Source organism: Fistularia commersonii, chromosome 16 (genome assembly GCF_037954325.1).
Source record: "Fistularia commersonii isolate RoL2024-O1a breed Wild chromosome 16, RoL_Fcom_v1.0, whole genome shotgun sequence".
In the NCBI taxonomy this organism is placed as follows: Eukaryota; Metazoa; Chordata; class Actinopteri; order Syngnathiformes; family Fistulariidae; genus Fistularia; species Fistularia commersonii.
The window spans coordinates 9,055,865-9,073,412 of NC_141299.1; the positions used below are offsets into that span (position 1 = coordinate 9,055,865).

Below are 17,548 nucleotides of genomic sequence, written 5' to 3' on the forward strand. Positions count from 1 at the left end.
CATGAAAGACAGCAGATGCTGATCAGGAAGGAAACATTACTGACAAAACCATGTAAATAGGAGGACGCAGAGGTTTACAGCGAAACAATATGATAAACCAAACATTTATACAGTACATTTCCTAGCATTGTTTTCTTTTTCAAGATGACCAAGTAGATTCATGTCCTTTGTATGCTCATGTATTTTGGCATTTTGTCCTGAGAAATATGCAAATGAAGCACTGTGGCCAGTGAGTAACTGTAAGGAAAAAATTATGAAGTGTACTTTGTTAAGCTTTTTGAAAAGGTGGCGAAACAGCAAGGTGGTGCGGTGAGACTGTTTGCAAGGGATGGGCTTTGATTTTGAAATGATTCAGGACAAAAAAATGTTGACGGCAAAAAACAAAACAAATGGACAGACTAACTACGCATGCACGCTGGACAAGTGAGAGAGGGAGGGGTGCGAAAGCTTTGTGTTGCTCCACTAACCTACTTACCATAATCTCTTTCATCTCCTCATTTCATAACTGTGCCCACATTACATGATGCACGCGTCATTGCAGCCATGCTTGAAACAAGTTCTTTTATTTGTCATTAATGGTTGTGTTTTGTGTCATGATCAATTTTATAGGTTTGTCAGCTGTCTTCTCATGTAAATGCTTCTTTTTGTAATAAAAAATGTTTTTTGGTTTGACAAGCTTTAAAAAATACACAAAAAAGAAACAAAACATCAGAGACACTTGTGAGTTTTAAACAGCTCATGTTCCAGTATAAGTTGCAGCATTTCAGAAAAACATAACACAGCACAACCTGTAGTCCCACTACATTCCTCTGGAAAGATTACAGCTTCATAATCCAGTGCTATAATCAAGTTCTTTCAGTATAGCATCTAGTGAAAGGGAAACAGAGGACAAAAACACTCCCCAGTTGATTTAGCTCTTTAATGCATTACACAACATTCTGCTTAATTTAGATTTGTTGATCTGTACTATGAGAGCAGCCATACAAACATTTTTTTTCAAATATTCTTAAACATTATCATGTCCGTTTGGAAAAATATTTCTACTACATCTTTGCACTGTATATGTAAAACACCAACACAGCGTCTGCAATCAGGGCTAAAAATGTAGGATGTGCAACCATTCATCATAATTCAGACAATTTTGAGTTACCAAAAAGTTGACTGCATGTTTTTGGGGGTCTGTGGGAAGCTGGAGAACCTGGGGAGAACCAGAACAGACAAGGGAGGAATATAAAAACTCTACACAAAGACAAGACGCCATCAGACCAGGACCATGGGGCCTTGTTCTCCGGTGTAATAAACTCTACTCTCCAATAAAAAGCTATCAAAAAAACATGGATGATAACAAAGTCTGTGAGGAAGTTTTACATTGATGGTAAAAAAATGCGCATTACGGTGGCTGCAGGTGTTCGGGCATCCTCTTCACAGCACCGAGTACCTTGGTTTGATTCCCAAAAGGGCCTTTCTCTGTGGAGTTTGCATGCTCTCCCTGTGACTGCGTGGGTTTCCTCCCACAGTCCAAAAACATGCAGGAGGCTAATTGGAAACATTGCTCAGATGTACGAATGAGAGAGTGAATGCATTTTGTATCTATATGTGGCCCTGTGATCTGGGATAGGCTCCTGTGACCCAAACTTCAGGATAAATGGTATATAATGGATGGATGGAACAGAAAAACGCCTGAAGCAAACGTACACTCGATTTGTTTGCAAACTGCACAGTGATCGAAATAGCAACCTGCTGGCAAAATAAAGTAAATTATGATTCTTCACTTACTTTGAATGGAAACATCTCCATTTAGAATGATAGATTCAGCTTTTTTTTATAGTTGCCATGGAAACTGTAGCTGCTTACTCTGAGTGAGACAAGGATATAACCCAAAAGATGCACCTCAAATATGATGTTTACAGTCTATGACTGTTACCACTTCACCCCAACCTGGCAGAGCTAAACATAACAAACATAATGGATTTAATCTGTGTAGCAAATGTATTGTCTAATCAAAGGGACAAATAAAATGTCTATCCTCTCTATGCATTGGACAACACATGGTCTTCCTTTCCCTTTATTTGGGTATGGGTTGGGGGGGGGGTCTTGTTAGACATTATCAGATGGAATACAATCTTCCAGGTCGCCTTCTGGTTCATATATGTGCTTGTTAATTTATTGGTGATACCCAAAAAGAGCCAAATAATACATGCCAGGCTTGGTCTCATAAAGGTTTGTAAAATGAATTTTAAAAAGGTGTTTGATTCAGTTGGCAGGAATCATAAATCAAACAACAAAGTGTGTCCTCTTAGCTACTGTTTGCAGATCACTGGATTAAGACATTTATATGTATAGTCAGTGCCTGCTTGCTATTTGTGTTCAATAATTCTCATCCAAGTACACCATTTAAAAAAAAAACAGTAATCTGTTCTCACTGAATTTATAATCTAAAATAAGAATAAGAATAAGAACAACTTTGTTTATCCCGATGGAAATTGTTCTGCCAGAGTTTCTAGTAAAACACAACAATAATAAATAATAGTACGAAGGAGGGAGAATAAGAAAACAAATAAAACTATAAAGTGTCAAAGTCAAGGCTATAAAGTGTTTTAAGGTCTTAAAAAGTACAAAGATTTGAATATTCCCTTCGGCTGAAGGAAGAGGAATTAAAATATGTTGTTGTTTTGTTTTGTTTTTTGCCAAAATATGGTTTGCTTGGTTTAAAAAAAAAACCCGAGTTGCATCCTTGTCGACGATGTACTGCAGTTATTTAAGGAAAACACTTCGCCTGGAAATCCGTCTTTTCCCCAGTGGTCGAAGATTCCCACGCTGCGTGACCGACGGTGTGAACTGACACACTGCCACACTTTCTCACGCACGCGGGGAGGGGGTGCGAGCGCGCGCGCGCGTGCGTGCGTCAACTCACAGAGCACGAGGCGGGCGGTCCGCTGGGTGAGGATCATGTGTAGTCCACGCGCCGAAAGTAGGTTACCGCGAGCCACGGAGCAGGGAAGGCTGGGAAACCGACGAGCAACCCCCGAACACCCGCCACCAACAGTTTGTCATTTTTTTGGCGAAACTATCGTGAGCACGGTGAATTCACGGAGTAGACGCTTTTCTACTTCTTCTTCTTCTACCGTCTCCTGGTACGGTCGTCGATTTGTTTTGTAGCCGCGGCGCGCGAACGCTCGGCAGACAATCCATGAGGATTTGCTGCTGTGACAGTTCCCAGCTGCTCAGATTCGGAGCGACATCCAGCGCGTCGCTTTTACGTCTCCCTGGCTTATTTTCCAGCACAACTTTTATGACTCGGAGAGCCGGTTGAGCTTCGACATGAGAGGTGGGTAATTTGGACCATATTGCAATGTAAAGTCTGTCTCCCGGGCTGTTTCTTTGCCACAACGGGGCAAAGTTTGCAGGACGGTAAACTTGGTTGGCGGTAACTCGAAGACTTCCTCGTACACCGGCTAGCAAAACACGGCCTGCGTCACGGGGGGCGCTAAACAGTAAACTACTTCATATAACTTCTGAAAAGTAACTCATCGAGGCTGACGTGTTATTTGTGGAAAAACAACTCGAAGCTAGTTCTACCATGCCTTTATTTGAACACGGGGACAAACCCTGGAAGCACAGGTTGTCCTTGGTTGTTGTCCTGCTTGGGGCTCTTTGTCGAAACTGGCGTTTCTTTTTTGGACCCTGTGCTGCAGGTGGAAGGAGGAATGCTGCGCAGCTGTAGTTGCTGTATTTCGCCGGTGAGCGACTCCGGTTATGTAAGAGAGAGAAGGGGAGGGTGTGGAGGGGAGTCAGGGGAATCAGGGGCTGTCAAGCGGCGAGAAAGCCCATAAGCCGGCTACGTTAGTGCAGAATAAAAAGCAGTGAATCCGATTCTGACAGGGCTGAGGTTTATTTTATGGCTATTTGATATTATATGTGTGATCCAGTACTTGTGTAAAAATGACTGTTTTACTTGCCCCCTTTATCTTTTTTCTTCTATTTTGGTCACACTTGTCGATGGTTAGTAGAATATGTTAGGAAATGTTTCAGTTCACCTGCCAGTTTGTTTTTGTTATCAGTGGCATGGTGGACTGTGTGTGGGGGGGGAGTGTGCTCCATTGACCTAGTTCTGTCGTTGAGTATTACTGTAAGTGTGTGTGTGCGTGTTGGGGGTCTCTCTCATCTACATTGTTCATCAGTTGTTGGTAATCTAAGTTTTAGGAGACGCTATCACCAAAGTGTATGTAAGGATCCAAGTTCGGTGCTCTTTTCAAAATACATTCATATTCAAACGAAAAAAGATACAAGCTGAACTAGCTTTATATTCAAGTCATATTACCACATCTTGCTATCCTTTTTTTTTCCTTCATATTATTGTTGTCCGTGTAATCCGCTGCTGTTACAAGCAGGATATGGGCACAGCAAGCTCACATTTAACCGTGAAGCACAGCAGGGTTCAGTTAAGCTCAGTTTCCTCTTTCAGCTAAGGTTGCTTACATCAACAAGAAGACAAATGTCACTCTTGTCTAGTACTGCTTAGCATTTTGATTTGTAAAAACATCACCCTGTACCATTGATATGTAAAATATATATAAAGAGGTGTACAGCAAGTTGGCAACAGCAAGTATTTTTTTAGCAAAAAAACACAAGTGGGTGAGAACCTGACAAGCTGTTGGGTTTCCTTTATAGGCTATCAATCCATCTACTTGAAAGATGGACTGATAATGTATTTATAGACCATATTGTTGTCACAGGAGCAGACTAGGATGATATGACGCAACACAATGAAATAAACATGTTCGGCAGTGCCTCTGAAGATGATCAAAAAAGAAGCTGTGCAACTCTTATTGCTCTCTAAGTGCAAGCTGTTCTAAGTGCCAGCCAAATCCACTATCTGTTGAAAGTGCAGCCTTGGAGAAGTTCACAGCGAGTTACAGTATGTGTCAAGGTGCCCTTTTTCTCTGTCAGCTGCGTGCTAAGATTCCATTCCACTTACCTAAAGCTGTAACTCTTCCCCCAGGCCCCTTGTCAGCAAGAGGGCCAAACTGTTGTGTTCCTGTTTGCAGACATGCATTTAATGCATGTCAAGTAATTGGCAATATGTTTTCAATCACAGTAATACACAAACTGATCAAACAAAAAGATCATTTTGCTCTTAAGTATGTGTTTGGAAGCTTATCTGATAGCAGCGTCTTTGATTGGCCTTATCTATATTTTCAAGTAGTCAGAGGGATAAGGGACTACTAAATAATCAGTCAATACAAGGCAACTGCACTGTCTTAAATTTGTTTCTGTGGCTTGGAAAAGCATGCTAAATTACATGCTGTGAACCAAATTCCTCAGTCTTGATTTGCTTGTGTTGCAGAGGCCCACTTGGGATTGAGCTTTGACCAGCATAAACCGCATGATCAAGTGAACTCAAGTTTATCTTGTCTCATCAATGCTGGGATTAAGAAGCATAGAGTGTGAGCCTTTGCGTAGTGTTTTTCAGGACAAGTGGGAAAAGCGCAAACAGTATGCCGAAAAGACAACCTTGTAAAAAGACAATTATTTGAGATATTTTTTATCAAGCTACTTGTACTTTATTATTGTTTATAGTGAGATAATAATTGAAATTGGCGAGTAAGCCAACATGTTCCACTATCCAACTGTTGAAAACAATTCCATTCTTTTAACTTTCTTAATTTTTGATGAGTGAAAATTAATATACCCTTTTTAGACTGTGCTTGCTGTTTATGCACTTAAAGGTACAGTGACAAAAAAGAGGAAATACATTTGTAACAATGCATTTTTGGAATGTGTCACATATTTATTACTCCTAATTTTCACAGTCTGCATTAGTTCAGTAGAACACCATCTACTACTGTGACGTTGCTAGCCTTTAGTCCTGCAGTTTTCTAGTCGTGACTTTGTCCATCAGATCTCCGTTTTTGCAGTAACTTTTTCAAAAATCCATTAATTCTTGCAGAGTCACTGTAAAACATTAGCATTGGCTTGATTTGCGAGACCAACATGCCATGGGCCTCTGCAATGAATCCGTTGTATAGCTTTACTTTCCACTACGTGCTGAGTAATTACCTATAAGGGCGGTACATTTTTAAAGAGTTCAGGGTGTCAAGCCATATTATCTGAACTGCACGTTGGTCAGTTAGTGGGGAAGAGAACAGTCATTATAGTGCTCATACTGTGAAGATCACAAGTGTAATTACATCAGTCTGTCTTGAAACTGTTAAGAGACATGCTGACAAAGGAGGGCATTGTGAGGGATTTTATTTATTGTAAAAAGTAAGTTCATAACAGTGGACCATAAATGCTGTTCTCCTCTTACCAGCCCCAGAAACCCCTTTGAATATAGGTTACGTATACAGTATCTCAGGTAAATGTGAAGTGTAGGTAAATAGGACTTTGGACTGTTTGATTAGCTGGGATGAGAGAGCAAAGTCTGCCTGCGCAAGAGTTTAGTGCACTATTTAAATAAAATGCTGAGACTGCGATACCAACTCTGCAACTAACCAACACAGAGAAAACTATTCAGTCCCCTCACAAATAACTACCTAAAGGATGTGTACTGTTAGTTCCCTTATCATCATATAACGTATTTTACGTACATTAAAGCTAGGGTTTAACTGTATAATGTAAACTTGCTATTCATGTAGCATTTAAACAAAGACAAAAAAATCCCCTTTTCTGTCTTGTAGCGAAGTTTCACTCACCGTGCTTTCAATGCTTTCAATTAATTATGTGAATAAAGGAAACATTGTTTAAACACATGTTTGTGCTGAATATAGCAAATAAAGTAATGGGATCAGAGTTTAAATTGGTTCATGGACATGAGACCAGTGTAATCACTTCCTTTCACTCTATTATTTACATGGGGACTTAAGTAACTGTTATTTGTGCAACATCTATTGCCAATATAGCAGAAGGCAGGACTGATATCTGGCTAGTATGTTGCACTCGAGTAAAAATAGATTTATGGTGGAGGTTAGACACAGCTGAAATTTCACTCAAATACTTGTCGCGTTGCAACAAGTTGGGGGCTACTGTTAGCTACATCTGTTCTCACTGCTGGAGTTAACTGTATGCTTTAATAATACCAGATGTTTCACAAGTTTGAAAACAAGTGCTGGTTCTGTTCAGACATTGCCAGTTTGAACTTGTCATCTGTCTTTCAATAATCACCCTCACATTATTTTCCTTGGAAATCAGTCAAGGGCCTCACCCTTCTAGCTTCCACCCTCATTTATTTTGAATCTGAATCCAATCTGACTCCACCTTAAAACTGCATCAAACCAGATGAGGTTCCATGCCAAGCTGCCCTCATAAGTGCCATTCTCACTGCTGAGTGGGAAACTGTGTCAGTGGAGCAGCTTCTGCTCACTGTGCCCGACTGTACTGCTCAGCTGACTGGCAAGTGAGACAGCAAGTCATAGGCAAAGTCACCAGCTCAGCAGCCAATAAGCGTGAATAAGGGAGGTTCTCACAGGGTTGCCAAGACAACCAACTTTGAATGAGTGTGTTCATGGAATGCAGCCAGACTGCAGTTATATAAGAGGCTGGCGGGAGGGGGAGGCTCTGTGGGGAGCGATAAAGGGAGCTATGGAGAAAGGGATTTTTTCCGTTGCTCTTTATTTATTTATAACCTTTGGTTGCGTGGCACTGACCAACTGGAATTCTACCTACCCGAGACACTCAAATATGACACCTGCACTGTGCAGAAATGCACTGTAAAGGAAAAAAATGGTTCAAATTGTGCTTTTACAGCCACTGACCTTTTTTTTTTCGCTTTGCCTCTCAGTGTGTGACGCAGGTCTCTCCCCACACAGACGGGCTAATGTGATTGGTTGTTTGTAAGTAGTTTATCAAAGACCTGTTATAAAATGTCTATTTTCTGAGGAGATGTGAATGTTGTTTAAAGCAATCACTTCAACTCAGAGGCTGCCAGTTTAACCCAGCAAAAGTATTTGAATGACTTTCTGAAACGGTACAAATCCAATCAAACCCTGCACCCAGGTTGAACCAGAACACTTTTATCGAGTAGTGTAGAGGTTTACCATTTGAGCTTCAAAAGGAAGTTTAGCACAGCTGCATTTTTCCTTTGTCTAGCTTCCAGTATTTGGTTCATCTCGAAGGAGGAGCAACAGAGTGAGAGAGCCGTGAAACTTTATAACCTTGGGCCTCCGCTAATGCAATTGACCTGCTATTCTGGGCTTGAGGAGGCCCAGTTACTTAGATAAACAACATAATGAAAAGAACAGCCTGTTCCTTGGTAAGAAGGCTCAGGCTTCCTCTGCGAACACTAGGTATATAATGTATATGCTGTTTTCTTTGTTCAGCTCACAGGGCATGGTTTGCCAATAGCTCTCTACTTTTCTGACAGTGCACATTACCACATAGAGCTTGTATTGTCATTTTAAGAGTTACAAACATCATTCGCACTTTTGTCTTTCAACACTTTAATGTCTTGTTCAGAATATCTGACTCACAGGCCGGAATAACAAGATTCCTGATTCTTTCAGGTGATGGGTGTGTTTATTTACAAGTATTAGCGATGACATTGGGCTTGCTGTAAGTGATGACAGTTGGCATCTATTATTTTATTCAAGTCAAGCTTGTTTCATCCACCTAGCTCAGAATCACCAACCTTATTTGCCCTCTTAGTATTTTTGATATTTATTATTATTGCTATTATTTATTTATTTATTGTTACTTTTAAAGACATTGTCAGTGGTTCCTGTCTTGGAACAATCACATACGTGTGTGTGTGTGTGTGTGTGTGTGTGTGTGTGTGTGTGTGTGTGTGTGTGTGTGTGTGTGTGTGTGTGTGTGTGTGTGTGTGTGTGTGTGTGTGTGTGTGTGTGTGTGTGTGTGTGTGTGTGTGTGTGTGTGTGCGCGCGCGTGTGTACGTACGTACGTACGTACGTACGTATGTATGTATGTGTGTTTTTTTTTCCCCATAAAAATTTTGTACTCAGACAAATTGAATACTATTTATGCAGATGTTTCATATTCTAATTAAGGTTATTAAAACTCCCATGCATTACATACTAATAAAGAATGAGCAGATTTTCTAGACTTGTGTGATACATTTGACCTTTTTCATATCAATTACAATTGTATTAGTTGATGTTAATAAACTGCAACTCTTACTTTGATATGATGAGCTCTAGGAGAAAAATATACATTTTGCAGTTAACTTTCATCATGTTACAGTATATGCCTGATTCTTTTTCCACAAGACATAGTTTTTCTTCAGTTTTACTGACTTATCTTTCAAAATGGTATATTTATGGTATTTTATTTTATGGTCTTGTAACTTTCTGTATCCTTTTTGCTTTTTCCAGCCCAAATAGAAGTAATTCCCTGTAAAATCTGCGGGGACAAATCCTCAGGGATTCACTATGGTGTCATCACCTGTGAAGGTTGCAAGGTAGGCTGATAATTTCCTTACTGAGACGCTGTGTAGAGATATTTAATAAAACTCAGCAGCTTCAACGTGTCACTGCCTGAAATGCCATTATTCTTGGGCTCATTTTTATTTAGATTTTTATTTAGGATCTATTTCAGCCAACATGTATCTAGATCATAACATTATACATTATTTTGTGTTTGTGTTTGTGTGTGTGTGTGTGTGTGTGCGCGCGTGTGCGTGTATGTGTAAAAACTATATAGGGTTTCTTTCGACGTAGCCAGCAGAACAATGCTATGTACTCCTGCTCACGTCAGAGGAACTGTCTGATTGATCGGACCAATCGTAATCGGTGCCAGCACTGCAGGCTGCAAAAGTGTCTTGCTCTAGGCATGAGCCGTGATGGTGAGTTCAGCCACTCAATCTATATTTAATTAACATGAAGTTTCCACTTCCAATTTTTGGGCTATCATGATGAATAAGTAATGCAGCCCTTATTGGACCATATCACTGTGAATGTTAAATGTGTCATGTGTAATATATTTTGTTCCCTCCTTCTATAGCTGTGAAGTTTGGCCGTATGTCAAAAAAGCAGCGTGACAGTCTGTATGCAGAGGTCCAGAAACACCAGCAGTCCCAGGACTGTGCAGGGGTCGGTGCCCGGGAGGAGAACAGTGACATGGCTGACCACAACCGTACCTACAGAAGAGTATCAAGCACCACGCTCAGTGACCTAGATGACTTTACCTCACTGCCAGAAAGCCTGCTCTTTGACCTGCCACTCACCCCAGAGGATGCAGGTGGTGACTATGGCAACCTGGACATGCTGGCCGGCAGTGCTGGTAGCAGTTCCTCCTCTCAGAGCTCCCCTGAACAAACTAACTTGGACTTTGTAGATGGCAACCATAGCATCAAGCAGGAGTACCAGCTGTTGCATGACTCTGGACTTTTCTCACACGCCATCCTCAACCCACTGCCTGAGGGTTGCTCCTTGCTTGAACTAGGTCAGTATAATAACACAGTATGTGTTTGCTGAAGTATTTTTAAAACTATGTAGAATAAGATATTAATGCTGGTGCCTAAATAAAATTATACATTCCTTTTTTCTACTTAGAACACATAACCCAGAGTGTTGTGAAGTCCCATATTGAAACAAGCCAGTACAATTCAGAAGAGCTGAAGAGAATGGCTTGGACCTTATACAGCCCTGAAGAAACACGGTCATACCAGACCAAGGTATGTCTGCCAGTTTTAAGCTATATTACCATTATTTTGTCGTTCGACCATATTCCTCTTTCAGTTTTATATGATCCACCAACTTTAAGGAAGTTAGACATCAGCTTAAATGAGCAGTATTATTATCTGCTTTCCTCAGGTCATGTTGATGTAAGAACATTAGCAGTCATATAAAACTGTTTCTTATCACTTAAAGCCTTGTTATTTTGTACAAAGTTCACCCAGATGTGTTTTCACTTTTTAACTTTGCACACAAACAAATTTTGACATATTTCCCAGCAATGACTTTACCAGCGTTTGCATGTGTTCAATAATAAGAGTAAATATGCACATTTTTGTCACAAATGTCCTGTCACTACTCAAGATTGAATCACAGCAGCAGTCTAGTTAACTTTATATATATCAGAACATTTTCAATGGAAACCAAATCATGCAGCCAAACAGTCAATGACGTTTTCATGAACACTGAAGCTCTGAACACAGCTAACTGTTACTTATCTTGTTATGCAATTTTCATTTAAAAACAAAAACTTCTTTGCTGTTTCTTTCAGTCAGCTGAAGTGATGTGGCAGCAGTGTGCTATTCATATCACAAATGCAATCCAGTATGTGGTAGAGTTTGCCAAGCGCATCTCTGGCTTCATGGACCTCTGTCAGAATGATCAGATTATCCTCCTCAAAGCAGGTTGGTGGATGCTTTTAGTAAAAACAGCAGCAAGCAAGTTTGTTTAGTCACATCACAGTCAGAGGTTATGTATCCACTTAGACTGCTACCCTGCTGTGTCTTTATCTTTATTACTTTGCAAACTTAAGTTGTGGCACTGATCCTGTTGTCAAATAAAAACGCGTGCACTTTATATTGCCCTAGCGTGGCAGTTGACTTCAGAGTTCAATATCACATGCATTCAAAGTGACTTGAAAATGTGCATTGGTATTGTGACTCTCAAGAACGGCTTACTTGTTCTGATAACACAGATGTGTTTTTGCAGCATTTCTTTGTTCATCACACAAATTATAAGTCTTTCATATGATATACTTCCTTAGACACTTGATGTGTCATGTTTGTGGTTGCAGGCAAAACAGAAAAATAATCAATACAGTATTTCCCTTCTTTAAAATTAAAAACAAAAGCACAAACAAGTTTGACAGGGAACCTAATCATGAGTAATTCTTGGGTTTAATCCTGAGTTAATTAACTTGGTGTGAAAATAAGTAAACTCAGACATGTTTTTTTCTTCTATTATTGTTTTGGGTTTTTTCATTTTTGGTTTTGTTTTGTTTTTTTACTTAATGGCAGTGTGAAGAATGGTAGTAGAGAAAAAAGGATTACAGTCTACAAATGAGAAAATTTGTTTGTAATGTCACTACGATGAAATATTATTTTCTGTATTAGATGACTATCCTCTCTGTTTCTAGTCACATTGCAGCATTGTTTTGTGTCTTTATGTATTATTTTGATAGTATCCTGACTTTCCTTTTTGTCCTAATTTGATATTCTACCCATTAAAGAATAAATATGAATATCTAAGCTTTCTCTGTGATTCTGTCTCCACAGGCTGCATGGATGTTCTTTTGATTCGTATGTGTCGGGCCTATAACCCCATCAATAATACATTGCTTTTCGATGGAAGATTTGCCCCTGCTCACTTTTTTAAAGCACTTGGTGAGTGAGTGAGTGAGTGAGTGAGTGAGTGAGTGAGTGAGTGAGTGAGTGAGTGAGTGAGTGAGTGAGTGAGTGAGTGAGTGAGTGAGTGAGTGAGTGAGTGAGTGAGTGAGTGAGTGAGTGAGTGAGTGAGTGAGTGAGTGAGTGAGTGAGTGAGTGAGTGAGTGAGTGAGTGAGTGAGTGTGTCGCTCGCTCCTCTTTCAATTTTGTGTCAGTGGCTCATCGGTTTCCCCTTTCCTTCATGTGTCTTTCCCCAGGCTGCGATGACCTTGTGACAGCGGTGTTTGACTTAGCTAAAAGCATGAGTCGTATACAGATGTCTGAGGAAGAGATGGCTCTCTTTAGTGCTGCTGTGCTGCTCTCACCAGGTGAGATCATATTTTGTGATATGAAATTGTCTCAGCTAAAGAGACTTATACTGACAAAGTAGTAATTAACCTCTGATGGACTATTCAAGCCATGCATTCTGTCTATTAACTCACAGCTGCCAATATGGTGCAGCTTACACTAAAGCAATACAGGTTGTAATTACATGTTGCAGTTAAAACCTTTGTGGCAGGTTTAAAGATTGAATTTCAATTATTTTAGAGTCCCCATTTAAGAGAGGCTTTGATTGAAGTGAAATATTTTAAGAGTTTACAGTTAGAAGACAGTCACTTTCAATCACTTGCAATCGACTGGACCAGTAAAATGTGGGTGCAGTTTTTAATGTAGTATCATACACAAAAGCAAAGAGACAGGGAGCTGCACTCTATTGGCTCACGTCACATGCACACCCAGTCCTGTAACTAGGTATGGAGGATGCAAAAAGATGGATTGATTAAGACTGAAGACCATTTTTGAAAATTCAAATACTTTTTGCCCAGTGCTATCCAAGCAATGCTATCTGTCTATTCTCACCTTCGATTTAATTTACTTTTTAAGGTCCGCTAGTTAAGGATGTTTAATCAGTGGGTTTTGAACTATTTTTACTATATATTATTTGTGTCAAAAATAACCTAGATCAGGCATTAGAATTTCATTTCTATGCACAATTAAAGAAATCATATTGTTTTGTATTTGTTATTTATTCTATTATTGAGCGCATGATATGACCTTAAAGTGATCTTACACAGTTAAGCATAATTTTTCACATTACTCTAAGCTTTTCATGACACAAACCTGGCACCATTCTACCCTCAGACCGCCCATGGCTCACAGACGTTCAGAAGATACAAAAGATGCAAGAGAAGGTCTATGTAGCTCTCCAACGCTGCCTACAAAAAGGTGGCGCATCTGATGAAAAACTAGCAAAGGTAAAACCAGCATTTTGGAATATAATGGGTATGGTTTTATTTTTGGTCAACCTAATTTTAAGATTTGATATTTTACACACTACTCTTCTGTGTTTCTCCACTAGATGGTGTCAAAGCTTCCCATAATTAAGTCCATTTGCAAGCTTCACCTTGACAAACTGGAGTTTTTTCGTCTGGTCCATCCTGAGACGGCATACACTTTCCCTCCTCTGTACAGGGAGGTGTTTGGCAGTGAAATCACCTTCCCAGACTCCACAGAGGGCTAGAATCATGCGACTAAATACAGTGATAACGCTAAGATGTAGGGGGAGGAAGATGAAATAATTGTGGCAACCAGTTGAGGCAAATCAACCAGCAGCTCAATGACAATCCTGCACGCTACACTTTAGGACACACTCCTCTCACCTGAGCTCCCAACCCCGTGGAGTAGCTTACACTGTCCTGCAAGCCAGTCCATTCAACTTCAATGTAACATGGCAGGAACTGGCTACTCACAATGTTACCTTGCTTGTTAGGGAGTCCGAAGAAGTCATTGAAAAGTAGCCGACATAATTTGTACCCTTTTCAGTATGCTTTCATGAGATGACTTTAACCTGTCATTTCTACTACAAATTTAAGTTTCACAGTTCTCACAGTTCCTGTAAGCTATTGTTGAATGTACCCCTGCTACCTTTAACCGATCAGCACAGCCCTAGGCCTGATAGAGAATGTACATACTTAAAGCCCTTTCCCACTTTTTGGAGATTTGTAATCATGCCTGTTTAAGGTGTCATTCTAGTAATAATATTTTGTTGCATTTGGTATCATAGTAATGCCCATTATTTTCAGTTTTATAACTTTTGATCAAACTGTTGAAAGGGACCATGATCAAATTCACAAAGAAACTGTTTTTTTTTGTTTTTTTTTTGTCTTTTTAGTTTTTGTTTTTTTTTTGTTTTTTGTTTTTGTCTCTTCTCAAATTGTGCACATTGTGGGCATTCATCCAGAGTGTCTGCCATCATGCACTTACAAGCCCAGGCTTGCACACACAGAATGATACATAGCACTTATTATCTTTTAGAGGTATTTTTATTAGCACACCCTTAGACACTGACTTAAGTGGGCTCTTTTTAAATACAATCAATTACCTCAATCCTAATCCCCTTTCCCTATTCAGATGCCACTTAGAGAAGTGAATGAAGAGTCACAGGGGAGTTGTGAAATATTTTTCCTTTACATGCGTGTATAAATCTCATATATAATCCTGAAAGGTGGGAGCTGTTGTGAATTCATAGAAGCTCTTCAAAAATGACTACCTGCTCATTCTTTGGAGCTCTGGGATGGGAAGTTGCTGTTGCTCAAAGCAAATTGCAGTTAATTAGCACTTAAGAGTCCAAGTTGGACTTCCAAAAACGTACTGCTGGTGCACAGTTTTACTGGTTCAAGCTAAAATAGCCACCAGCAAAACCCCTATTAAACCAATTGAAAATGCCACACTCTCCATCCAAATGAGGATTACCTGTATGAACAAGGAACTGGGAAGGCAGCCACCATGGACTTCTAAATTCCCACGTAGTCTCACAAGTGACTGTCACACTTTCACTCATCAGATGAGTACAACTGCCCAAACATCCAGTACCTTGTCAACCTATGGGTTTGAACGAGTTTTGCAGAAAAAAAGATGAGTTTGATGTTGAAATGTGACAGTCAACATAAATTCCTCCTGCTCACCTGATGATAGAGGAGTCGTGGTGTTGGTTAAGCTCATTATACATCAGTTCAAGAGGATTTACCGTCTCCAGCAACTCTTACTGATTGTTGGCTAGATGAATCCTCCTGTCAAAGACAGCCAAGGTATTTTAATTACAGAATTGAACCTTTGATTCCTTATTTCCCACTCCCATACTACCTCACCCTTTTTAAACACTAAATGACATAGTAAAGGGTTACTGGAGCCATCAGCTACCCCCCTGAGTTAGTATGTCAGTATTCATGCTCGAGATCGTCTTTAAAAATGGAACTGAGTACTGGTGAAACTTGATGCAAAATGATGACATAACTGTCTCCTAGTACATAGACAGATGACAAAAGCAGATGGAGATACTGGATGTACTTGTACTTGGAGGACATCCTCTGACTGTCATTGTAGAGCAATTCAGAAATGCCTGCAGAGATTTAGGTCTGTCTGAACAAGGTCTCTGGTGACACAAGAGTGTACCCACATGAGGCCTTTAAATAATAGATTTCTGTAAAACATTATCATTCTTCCGGTATTCTGAAGAAGCGACAGCAAAAGATGTGTTCTGATCATTTTGGTTTTAAGTTAAAAAGACAATCACATGACAGATGTCTGACATTTTGAGTTAAAGGTTCAGTTAGAATTGTATTGCACTGCAGGGACAGTGTATATCTAGCATAGTGTGAAGGGGTGTCCCCTCATCTGGGTACTTAGTGGCATGGTGGGATTGTGCAATAATGTCTTTCCCATTACTCTCAATGTGTTGGGTCTTTAGTTCTGACATGTCAGTTAGCATTTTCATAAGCACTCCAAGCGCAAGTATACAATTAGCCTCACAGCACAACAGATAATGGTTGTAAATGGTGAGTAAAATGTACCAAATATTCAGCCTAATTGACTGGTCATGTGCAAGTTGACACTGCCAGACGACACTTCTCCTTTCGGCTTTTCCCTTAAGGGGTCACCACAGCAAATCAACCTTCTCCACCTAACCTTATTCTCTGTATCCTCCTCTCACACCAACTACCTTCATATCCTCTCTCACTACGTCCATAAATCTTCTCCTTGGTCTTCCCACTAGACCTCCTGCCTGGCAGCTCCAATTCCAGCATTCGTCTACCAATATATTCACTATCCCTCCTCTGTACATGACCCAACCATTCCCACTTCTCTGACCTTCTCTCCAAACTATCTAACTTGTGCTGTTCATCTGAGACTCATTCTTAATCCTAGCCATCCTTGTCACTCCCAAAGAGAACCTTAGCATCTTCATCTCTGACTGTCAGACGACACTTACAGATTGTAATAAGGTGCAATATTTAGTTTCCTGAATCCTAAAATGTTTAGCAGAAATTATTTTCAGTCGTCCACTTCAGACTTTTGCAGGATCACAAGCTGTCGAAAGGGACAGTTCATAAGCTCTGCACTCAAGTCCCTACTTGGCTACTCAGGGTGATAGCTGGGCTCTCTGTCCTACAGTGTCTGCAGTTAGTCTAGCTAGCAAGACACCTTGCACCGACAAACTGTAGAAGACCTTAAAACCTTGATCACTGTGTACAGTTAATGTTCTTGTGAATGTCTGATTACAGAAGTATCAAAGATTTTACCCTGTCTAATATCATAATTAAACGACTTTTGAGTTTGAGTCATAGACTAAATAGGATATTGAAAAAAAAAAAGTAAATAATTAAAAAAAAAGTAGTAATGAAAATACAGAATGAAATATAATCGCTGAATATTGTGTTGGTTTTGTTGTGATCTTTTGGTTCTTAATTTTTATCCAGATATGTACTGTTGTTTTTTTTTCCATTTGTTTATTTTTTTTTGTTCTGTTTTTTTTTTCCTTGTCAGTTTAGTGTCCTTTTGTCTTGGAGAGATGTAATTCTATTTTTTTTTAAAGAACGTTTTTAAAGATGTCTCCCTTTAAGGTTTCTCTTTTGTCATGATCCCTCTGTTTATGATATTTTCATGCTATTTTAAGATTATTATGGAATCAATATAGATTTTATTAAGAAATAATTTATGATATGTGATGGATATAAAAGCCCAAGAGGTTATTAACACAGTTAAGTGTTATTGCACAATGGTGATACAATATGTGGATTTAAGAATGTAATAAAAGTCTTTTTGCAATTAAAACCTCATGTTGTGCCTTCATTTTATATTTTTATATCCCTCTAGATAAATGCGGTTGCTAAAGACAAACAAAAGCAAAAATACATTATTTTTGGCGTGGATAGAAAAAAA

The 17,548-nt window shown here is 39.6% G+C and overlaps 1 protein-coding gene across 1 annotated transcript; it reads left to right on the forward strand.

Moving 5' to 3' along the window:
• The first annotated feature begins 2,938 nt into the window (after nucleotides 1–2,938).
• On the forward strand, nucleotides 2,939–17,440 carry rorca (RAR-related orphan receptor C a). The gene is made up of 10 exons (XM_086161516.1): nucleotides 2,939–3,328; nucleotides 9,327–9,412; nucleotides 9,655–9,796; nucleotides 9,955–10,395; nucleotides 10,506–10,627; nucleotides 11,179–11,311; nucleotides 12,182–12,289; nucleotides 12,547–12,657; nucleotides 13,472–13,584; nucleotides 13,689–17,440. Exons 1-10 carry the CDS (start codon nucleotides 3,322–3,324, stop codon nucleotides 13,848–13,850), a joined length of 1,425 nt encoding a protein of 474 aa, XP_086017642.1. The 5' UTR covers nucleotides 2,939–3,321; the 3' UTR covers nucleotides 13,851–17,440.
• The last annotated feature ends 108 nt before the right edge of the window (nucleotides 17,441–17,548 follow it).